General features: G+C 38.8%; 1 protein-coding gene across 2 annotated transcripts in view; it reads left to right on the forward strand.

Moving 5' to 3' along the window:
- Positions 1 to 11679, forward strand: part of LOC110466093 (steryl-sulfatase-like) — a 22085-nt gene that overhangs the window by 4945 nt on the left and 5461 nt on the right. For both annotated transcript variants that reach the window (XM_021522391.1, XM_021522392.1), the window contains exons 2-3: positions 629 to 921; positions 10840 to 10962. In XM_021522391.1, the coding sequence (XP_021378066.1) occupies positions 629 to 921; positions 10840 to 10962 (416 nt within the window). The remainder of the gene's footprint in view (positions 1 to 628; positions 922 to 10839; positions 10963 to 11679) is intronic.

An 11679-nucleotide genomic window follows, 5' to 3' on the forward strand; every position in this document is an offset into this window, starting at 1 on the left:
TGTTGGAAAATAAGTCCAGAACAAATCAGTGAATACAAAGAAAAAAATACTTAATTTTTGCGACGTAAAAATATTATTTTTGTGGTCAATTGGGTGACGTTATCAATAGTGACGTCACTTTGCACACTAACAGTTGCATTCGGGGTGGCCGAATGTGCCCCGGCAAAAGGGGCCGAACGTGCCCCAAATTGATATTTTCATAAAAAAAACCACAATGATTGTCTGTGTCCACTGTGCCATACTCGGAGTCGTTTGCGCCAGGCGTGAGTTTCTCAATTTACTCAATCGAGCTGTTTAGTTCCGCCTGGAACTGTCCATTAATGCAATGGACATTTCTAAACTTCATACATTTTTGTACTAACTATTAACACTGTATCATATCTGAGGAATTACATATGTATACTATATATTCAAAACTTAAACTCCACTTTATAGTCTCAGCAAGAAAAAATAATGTCATGAAAACCTATACTTGTCAAAATCATGTGCAAGCCCGGGGTTATTGGCTTACATGGTAGCTACGCGCCTGTCTTTAATTTCAGTGATCTCTCGAAAATAATCTCCGACACTATCTAATTAAATCAGCTGGGAAGGTTTCAAAGAATAAATTTCCTTTCACTAATTGTAGGACTGGCATCATGGGAACTGCAACAGCTCATCACATCATTCTTCTGATTGGCCTAGTCGCTGGTCAAAAAGTATCTACAAGCGCCACCAACAGGCCACCGAACATCATCATAATGCTAGCAGACGACCTCGGGTACGGAGATCTGAGTGGTTTTGGCAACACAACGCTGTCGACCCCCCACATCGACCAGTTGATGCAAGAGGGAGTGAAGTTGACACACCATCTAGCGGCGGCAAGCGTCTGTACGCCGAGTAGAGCTGCTTTGTTGACAGGCCGGTATCCTGTCCGCTCTGGTAAGTTATCAAAATTAATATTATTAAATATCTTCTTTCACAGTTTCTGATTAAAGCCCCTATCCCGTTCGGACCAGAGATTTGTTCATGAAAGTTTTTTGATGTCCTTTGGCCTCTCCATTCTTCACAGTTGGGGCGATTTTAAACCATCTCCTTTTGAGAATAATAAAATGTATCACCTGTAGGCCTAACACGGATTACGATTCTGTAATATCCCAACCTCGGCTAGGACTATGTTACAGAATCTTAGCCCTTGTCTGAGAAAAAACATTATATTTATAATGCAGATTGTCAATGTCGCAGAAAGGTGCCAAACAGATCGGGCAGAATACAGAAATCTAGCACGGGTATCACGTGGGATGTCCCTGTCTTAAGAGCTTAGATTCATCACCAACTATTATGAACCATTCGACTCCATTAATTAGTTGAAATCGAAATCGCTGTAGGTTTAATAGCTGATAAGGAATCTTAAATCTTCTCAATCGGCGGGAATCCAATGCAGAATAACCAACGTGTAGAAGACTCACTATTCCTACGGTATCACGCAGGAACTAGTCCACTTTATAAGCATGCTGAAACAATTTGAAACTACGTGTAGCGTCAGTTAGAGAATCATTATAATAATTGCGGGCATTCAAAAACATGTTTAAAATGCGGGCGTGTATATAATAAGTCACTTTAAATCCAAATGAAGCTATGTACATTTATGTCTAGTCTTTGTGATCGTTAATGTTAAGGGAAAGTGAAACTCAACCTCGAATGATTAAAAGCAGGCCCGATTGATACCTTTAAGTTTTGGGCTTGACATATACCTAGTTATGTACACGTATACGTATCAATGACTAAGATTAAGCTGCGTTTGTAAAAGCCTTGTTCGACTTCCTCCTCGTTGCACGTCAGATTATACTGATGTTGGGCTAGCTGGACTTTAAGTCTACCCATGACGATGAGCAATGACCTTAAAAAGCACATCTCCGGCTCTATAAGTACCGATAACACACATTTCAGACTGCATCATATTGATCCGCATCCTCGATACTCCAGGGGCTATACCCACATTCGCTCTCTGCACCCCTAGAATATTTCAAATCAAAATCGAAGGCACAAAGCAACATATTTGATAGGTCTTAGGTAAAAATATCTTGACTAATCGCTAGGCTGAAACCTGTCGTTTGAAGTTTACAGAGGAGCCACACCCGACTTCAAAGTCAGTCAACTTTACCGTTACGCGACAGCGAGATTCTGTTGATGTTTATCAAAGGAACAAAATAGTCTTCTTGTCTCATCCACAAGGTAGCAAACAATGAGCCTTCAATTTCCGGGGGTGCAGAGAGCGAAAGTGACTGTAACCCCTGGAGTATCGAGGATGACAGACCTCCTACATTTACAAAACACTGTTCGCTTTGCTGAGAAGTCTTCATACTTTATATACACTAGTTATAATAATACAGGAGATTGTGAATGGTTCTTGGCGACCTTAATTTCGTCTTGACATTTCAACCGCCGTTGCTGATGCTTGGCGATTCCCCGTGCTACTTACACGGCTCGTTGTGTAGTTTGTTTGTTTGGGGGTAGAGCAAGGGTCATAGGAGGAATGGTTCCCAGAGAGATACCACCAGAAGGGAAAGAAGAAAGAAAAGGAAGACAGAAAAGATAGGAAACAAAAGAGAGTCAATGTGTTGTAGTGTTCCATGTCTCCTGCGTAGAAGAAGAAACGAAAGAAAAAAACCGTTACGACACACATGCAGTGGGATACAGCAGGACGGGTGGTTTTCTTTTGTAGTGGAAGATATGATGGCGGCAACACCCATCCATGATCGAACACTCGATTTTGTCATCACAAAGGGAGGGAGCTCTTTTCTTCAAGGATTGCCATTGGTTGTAGGTCTACATTGATATATTAATGTATACAAGATCGCGCGAAAACAAAGTCAGCGTCCCTATTGTTCTGTTTCGATACTAAATTTCATCAAAGATATCGAATCTTTTCGTCTTCTTGCACCGTGGTTAAAGGTCCGTTGGATAGAAGATATCGCCGAAGCATACGTGTATATTTTAACTCTAGCATTGAAGCCGGAACCACCAAACAAGTCACGAGCAATGCTCCCTTGTACACGAATGAACTCCGAAAAGAAATATAGCAGCACCAGAAGTGGATAGAAGACGGCGGAGGAAGCGATAGACTATCCCTGAGCTAATGCTTTTGCTCAGCTTATTCACATTAGACTGTGGAATGTTGAACGTTTAGACTGACCGAAAACTTAATAAACAGGGAGGATAAATTAATCTACCTGGTTGTCTATCTTAAAAACACAATCCGACAATCAACGTTCGCTGAGCTGGAACCACTTTCGTACATGCCTGCTAAGGCAATGGTATTAAATCTTCATGGTTCCTTCGATTACTTTAAACTAGCTGCTGTGTCAGTTGTTCTGGGAAGCTTCGGACGGACACAGAGAAGTACATATCTGCCAAAAGTGCCGATACTTAGCTAAGATCTCGGAGACAAATTGTATCCACAGTCCTTAAGGTGCCTCTGTCTGCATACACTACTGATACACTGAAGGCCCATGCTGATTACGCTGAGGCCTCGGATAATGAGTTAGGCTTGTTCAACTTGACTTGTCGACTTCTTTTAACGTCATCGACCCTTGCTCTTACGTTTAAGCGCCGCATTTGAACTAATGTACATTGAGTGACTGGTGATGTCCTCAGCTGGGTCCAGGTTTACTCGAGTGCCACACGCTATATGGTCGTGCATTGCTGTAAGGGTGACCACATCTGACGATTTTGGGATTCTTCTGGTGGTCGGTGTAAGGTAAAAACAAGTATTGCGAACGCTTTGACCTTCCAATCACTGCTATCCAGTCGACACAGATATGCATGCTTATAGTACCACACATAAACTTAGATACCATAAAAGTATTAAGCCTTCTTGTCCTACGTCAGTACTTTGAGGAGTGCCAATTTGTTGAACATCAATAAAAATAACTCAAAACTCGTTGTTTTGACACCCAAACACATGTAGAATATGACACAAGACTTGAAGCTGTAGATAAGGGATTTTACCATTCAGGCCAGATATCAGGTTAATGCCTGGCCTTTGAAGCTACACCCATCGTCAAACCTGTCAATTTCACTGTTACGCTGTTGCGCAAATTATATGATCTTCATCAAGTACATCAGATAATTTTACTTGTATCATTCGGAAGGTGTCGCGGAATGAGTTTTTGTCATGATACATTTTAAGGTAGCAAATGGAATATGTATATCGAGAGCGGAATCTTTGAATTTCGAACATGTGTCGATTAAGGAACACGCTTTTGTCACTGCAAAGTAATGCTTCTTCCCAGTTTTGAAACAATGAATATGTATGCAAAATCTAGGTACACTGGTAACGTCTCACCTTGACCAGGGTAACGTATCCGTGTATGTCATCTCTGAAACAATTACAGTCTTCAGATAGTTCAAGGAACGGCGTCTTGACCAGTGAACTGTACTTATAAGAGATTCCACGTCAAACTTGTAATGCATCCCCTTCAATTGGTACCTGAACGGCACAGATCACCGTTCTGATGTACATATACAAGGTACTAAATAAAACAGCTCCCGGCCGGTAGTTAAAGCAGATTACTGCCCTGCCACGAAAACCGAGGTCGGATTCAGAATCCCTGATGTGTTCTAAAATCTTGTACACTTACATATATAGAAACTAGTGTTTCGTATAAGTTCTTAGTGACTTTATAAGCAAAGACTGCGTACTGATAGTTATTTATTGTTTGCGTTCTTTACAGATTACAAAACAAAATTTCAATATTATTTTCGAATGTATAATGTTTACCCATATTTGCAGACGTTATGTGATACGAAAGAGTTAGCTCCCTTAGTACATCATCATGGTCCATAATTAGTCTCGCTCAACCAGACGCTTGATCACTTGTAATTCAAGAGTCTGGTCAAACACAGTACTTTAGAATTACTTTCGTTTACGGACGTTATGTCAACGCCATGAAACATTTCAATGAATAATGAAATTAATGAAAAAAAATACCAATACATGCATTCCTGAAGTACCCGTGTATTCACTTTTATCGAGAACAATGTAAGAAAATGTGTCAAATCTCCAGAATAATGCCATATATTTCCATTGAATAAATCATAACTAAGCACAAAGCCAATAAGGCTGAATGAAGTTGGAAAAAAGCATGCAAAGCAAGTGAGATTTTACCTGTACACCATTCAAAACACCTTCAAGATCTCACTCAAGTAATCTGGCTTGACTTGTATGAATAGCCTTGTTAGCTTCATGAATTATTGTAAAACATCCAATGAAAATACATGAAATCGTTTTTTTTGAAGCATTTTTTTTACATTTTTCTTGATAGAGTAACCAGTCAAATAAATAAATTGTATTTACCGCCATGTACGTTGTCAAAAACAAACATAAGCTCTGTTTAGTATTTATTACGACGCCGCTAACGGAACAAATGATGTTTTCGTGATGGGGGGAAAACCCAGGGGGAAAACCATCGTGCCACCGGAGGAATAAAAACTATAAAACCCTATCAGACATCACTCTTTTCCTGCCACCACTGAGGTTCAAACCGAAGTTCTTGGGAGAGCGAGTTGTCTGAAGTTCACGCTTGATTGCTTGATCGGACACAGTAGAAATGAATAATGAGGACCATAACTTGATACGTCAAAGACACCTTCAATATATAATGCTACTTATATCTTGCATTTGATAAACATTTCTGTTGTTGTTAGTCCAAAACACTAGAGTACACAGAGAATGCTAGCACCTTTTCGCGATATGGTTCGTTATTCATGTGCTATCAAACGTACATGTACGTGGTTTGGGTCACTGGGTTTAGCCACAGGGACCTGATGATTTGTTACAGCTATATTTGGGCCTAAACTAATGTGTTCAGAGTAATTCTACATATTTTAGGGGTTTATATCTACTTTCGGTTAAAATGCCACCCAAAATGTATATATATATATATGAAAGTCGATCTAAATCCCTAAAACATGTAAAAGTACTCTGAATACATTAGTTTAGGTACAAATATATATTTACAGCTATAACAAATTATCAGGTCCCTGTGGGTTTAGCTTCCTTATTAACAGCTAAGGTCGTTTACTGATGTGTTGTCATGTGTGTAATGCTGGAGGCGCTTTGTGTGTGTACTGTCGTGGCTGTAAGGTCCAAGACTTGACCCGTGCCGGTTCTATAGAATATTAATATATACATACATAAATGTCGTAATGTGAAAGCTACACGTTCCAAATATCATGCTAGTCTCACTCCATCTAGATGTATTATTAATGATCAAAGATGATACATGCCAAGTTACCAGGATAGACAAGGGAGTTATATTAACACCAGCTCACATCATACCAAATAAGGCTACACTAGACCAGACCTAAGTCTCCTCAGTGTAAATTGATTAGGCTAAAATATGTCGTACCAAATAAAGACAAAATTATACCAGATAAGGAATAATAAAACTAGATAAGTCTTATTCAAATCAAAACAGACTAAATGTGGCCAGATTCAGTCTGATTAGACAAAACCAGACCAAAACAAGATCCGACTAAAAAAGACTAAGTTGCCAGGTCAGAAAAATCTTAACAAGACTAAACTAGACCTGATCATACAAGTCTTAACTAGACTAAACTACATCATATCATACAAGTCTTAACCTGACTAAACTAGACCAGATCATGCACGTCTGAACTAGACTAAACTAGACCAGATCATACCATACAAGACTAAACTACACCAGATCATACCATACAAGTCTTAACTGGACTAAACTACACCAGATCATGAAAGTCTAAAGTAGACTTAGCTTCACCAAGTCATACCATACAAGACTAAACTAGGCCAGATCACTCCGTACACGACTTAACTAGACCATTTCATACTATAAAAAACTAAACTGGACTAAACCATACTATTCAAAACTAAACTGGACCGAATCATTCCATAGAAGACTTTACTGGGCCAGGCCATGCAAGACTAGACAAGACCAGACCAGACCAAATAAGACTAAACTGGACCAGGCCATACAAGACTAGACAAGGTCAGACCAGACCAAATAAGACTAAACTGGACCAGACAATACAAGACTAAACTGATCCAGACCATAAAGGACCAAACTGGACAAGACCATAAAAAACTAAACTGGTCCAGACCATACAAAACTTAACTGGACCAGAACATACAAAACTAAACTGGACCAGACCATACCATACAAGACTTAACTGAACCAAATAATATCATACAAAACTTTACTGGACCAGGCCATACAAGACTAGACAATGCCAGACCATACCATATAAGACTAAACTGGGCTAGATCATACAAGACTAAACTAGCCAAAACTATCAAATCCAAACTGATACAAATCATGTCAGACAAAATTAAACTAGCCAAAACATACAAGACTAAACTAGTCAAACCATACCAGACAAGACTAAACCACATGTAGGCCAGACTATACAATATAAAACCAAGCAATACCCGATATACTAGGCTAAACTGGACCAGACCATACAGCTTAAACTGGACCAGTTTATGTCCGACAAGTCTAAAGTAGCCAGACCATACAAGATTAATCTAGGTCATTACCGGCATGCAAGACTAAACAAGTCTAAACTAGGCCAAACCATACAAGACAATTCTTATCCAGACCAGACTATACAAGACTAAACTGGACCAGACCGTACAAGACTAAACAGGACTTACCTGGACCATACCATACACGACAAGACTTAAATAGGCCAGATCATATCAGACTAAACTTGGCCAAATCAGACAGAATAAACGCGACTACACCAGACTAGTTTAGTGCAGACAAAACTAAACTAGAATGGAATAAAATAGACTAAACCGGACTCACAAAACAGACAGAGGACTAAACCAGACATGACCAAACCAATTCAGAGTAGATTGAACTAAACGTGAGACCAGTCGACGCGACTGTTGCCAGTCCAGGGATCTGATTATTATTTCGCCAAGACTGATGGTTTTATTGATCTGTTGACAGAAGTAAAAATAAGTGTATAAAACGGCAAATATTGATAGATTGCATTTTATAGTGTGGGTCTATAGTCCTATCTTAATTAAGTTACAATTTCGCCAAGATTAAAAAAACGAATGTATAAAGTAGACATTTAAATCGATCCCGAGCCACAGGGGTGGCTTGTCAAACTGTTGTCGAACCCCCAACCCCTTATTACAGTACATCCGGTACCAAATGAGCTTGAGTTATCTCGGTATAGGTTTAATTTTCTATAACAAAAAACACACTATACTGTCGTAAAAGCCACCTGTGTATGAATACATAATAAAAATATCCTTATGTAATCTCAGAAGCGGTGTTATGAAGTGTCTTTAATAAGGTGCTTGTAGTTACAGACACATATGCGTTTGGGTTTAAATTTATTTAATTGCTTTTTAACGAATACATAAAAATGTCATAAAAATTCATATGATATAACATGGAAATATTTCGTAACCTTAAGTGAAGAATGAACTAATTAAAGTTTAACAAAGTCCTTGAGGAGGTTTTTGATATGATCAGCATATATAGAAATAAAATAAAATGGTGCAATGGGATTAGACGGAATTCGTATGTTGTTACTCATAGATTTACCACTGCGAGTTACTCAACACCAGACCCCTATCCCGTCCCAGTACTACTGTACATGCATTCGGAAGCCTTTTTGAGTTAACCTATGTTTATTAGTGGTTTATTTAACAGTGGTGGTGAATCGTGTGTGTGAACCAGTGAGGGTGTCCCTGTGTGTGAGTGTGTCATAGAAAATTGCGCAAACGATTTTTAAATGAGAAAAATATTTCTAAATGTATAGCTATGTAAAGGAAATATCTTCAGTCGCATACTTTTGCTGTTGTATAATGTATATACACCTACACTATAATCATATTATAGATATAATCATATTATATATGTATTGACAGACGAGGCTAGTACCTGTGATATCACATTGAGTTTTTGAATATATTTGTTTGTGACGCCAACTTAAAGTTGTTTGCCATACAGATATGATATGACGAGGTAGAATATATCTAATAAACATATTTGTATACAACGATGGACATACATGTATTTAAACCGTATACTTTAATGGAAAATATAATCCGTTAATTATTTCTCCATCGTTTGCAAATCCTCATTTTTATATGTGCCACTATAGTATAGGCTCGTATGGTGATTATTTCTTGCATAATCCAAATATCCACGATTCTATGATGTCGGCAAGGCAACAATATCTTTCCTGTGTCACCAAACCAACAACATATCCTAATTATACATGCACGCCCAACGCTGTTCCAAAATCTACCTCACATCAAGAAATATACAACCTTCGAGTTACAGCATGTTTACGAGGGTTGCTCACCCATGCAGATGGGGGATCGGGAAAAGAATACACCTGCTTTTACCCACTGCATTGTATCGTAGGAGGCGATTAATGTAGGAACCCCCTGCAGAATTGGGGATTTGCTTTGGTGTCCTCTATTAGGGGACACAAAAGCTACCAAAATATACCTGCTGCATACATTGAAATATTTGGAATCTTTTTCTTTCTTTCTATTTCTAACTACCTTTTATTTCTTAGCGCCTTGCTTGGCAGCACCTCACTTTTGGCCTTAATGTTGAGCGTTCGCCCGGGTGAGGAAGGTAATGGGTTCTGTCCCCAGGCCGGGACATACCAAAGTCCTTAAAAATGGTAGTTGTTATTCCCTGCTTAACGTTCAGTATTTAGGGGAATGGCAACAATTGGTTTACCCGTTGTCAGTATCATGTGACCGGGCGGAATGCTGTGCTGGGTGCCTTCGGCATGGTATTTCAGTGAGATAGCACTATAAAGTTGGCATCAGATCCGCGCTATCACAAGGAGGCAAGCACACCAACATACCCTGTCTCCTGCATACACACATGCACGCACGCATACACTACACACATGGAGGCACGTCCCTAAATGACCTTAGCTGTTAATAGGACGTTAAACAAAATTAAACCAAACCAAACCAAACGAGGGTTGCAACGATACATTAACATGACGATACGATACGTATCACGATACATGTACTTTGTTCACGATACGATACATTTCACGATACATATAGAGTAACAGAAGATGCAAGGAGAAAAGAAATGTTGCACATTTTTAATGACAATATTACAACTGGAAATAGACTCTCCGAAATGGGCATGACTTTAAAGTTTCACACAATTCACGTCTTTCGATGTGCATGTCGAGCTGGAGCTGTATATATCGTCGCACGATATGTCGTTGCAGTCCTATCGTTTACATCATGGCCAATGTTCAACATATCATTGTATCATTATAGTGGAGTACTTAATTCGGGGTTAGAACATGTTGGAAAAAATATACCTGTTAATATGTTATTCCAACATTTCCACTCTCTTGTTACACGCAAACGTTATGATTATTTCTTAAGGATCCCTGTCCCATTACACTGAATTTCCACTCTACAGTAACCTCCCATAAACTTCCGTCTGGATATAACGGTAGCACGATTGGGCCTTGATAGTTCCATTCACCGTGATGCTCAATCGGGTAGACTAATGGTATTACAATAAGACGTTCAGGGTTCGAATCCCAGTCTAGCTCTGCGGTATCCTTACACTTAGGACATTGTTATTGATTATGTTTTGTTCATTTCATCTTTATTTTTGTTCCTTATAAAAGTGCGAAAGGTATGGTTTTCTTTTCAGAAATGATTTATCAATGCTAAAGTCAGGCCGGGAAAAACAACAACAGTTTCCAATACCTAATTACATTTTTTGGCAGTGGTACGTGGGTCCTTAAGTATGGTGACGGAGAGTATGATGAGTTTACATACATATCTTATACTTACAGGTATGGTCCCTTCTGGTATTATCAGAGTGAACATATTTGTTGCAAACAGGGCAGGAATGCTTCCAAACGAGACGACACTGGCCGAAGTGGCGAAATCCGTGGGATACAAAACGGCTCTTGTTGGTAAGGACGCAGTAATTGGTCAGAGATTGATTTCACTTTTTAACAATTTGACAAACAATTTCAATTCAATTAATTTATTCTGTAAGCCTTACGGCCTATGGGATACATGACATGTAACACGATACATGTAGTTACAATTTGTACAACGTTCATGCAGTTGTTCAGGAGAGTGACAATTGTAAATTGATACATTAACACACTATGGAAACATGCTTAAATGCTAGTCTAATAAATTTGTCAAGATAAGATAACTCTTTTACGTTATTAACACACCAGGACGATGGAAATAGTAAGACTTTAAGTATCTGACTCGTAAGTTTGAAAACAAAGGACACTTCACGATGAAATGAAATTCGTCTTCACCATCTTCAATGTCGACGTTTTCGTTTTCAATTATCCATTTGCTCAAAATACCATCATATATATGTAAGGATGTTCTGATATTCACACAAGTACATTGTGTATACCCAGATATGTAGAGGTAAGTGTGAGTCACGTATATGTCTTGTGCCAGAGTGATTGACAGTACTAATTATCTGTATATGTCTCGTGCCAGAGTGATTGACAGTACTAATTATCTGTATATGTCTCGTGCCAGAGTGATTGACAGTACTAATTATCTGTATATGTCTCATGTCAGAGTGATTCCCAGTACTAATTATCTGTATATGTCTCGTGCCAGAGTGATTGACAGTACTAATTATCTGTATATGTCTC

Source organism: Mizuhopecten yessoensis, unplaced genomic scaffold (assembly GCF_002113885.1).
Source record: "Mizuhopecten yessoensis strain PY_sf001 unplaced genomic scaffold, ASM211388v2 scaffold11115, whole genome shotgun sequence".
NCBI classification, from domain to species: Eukaryota; Metazoa; Mollusca; class Bivalvia; order Pectinida; family Pectinidae; genus Mizuhopecten; species Mizuhopecten yessoensis.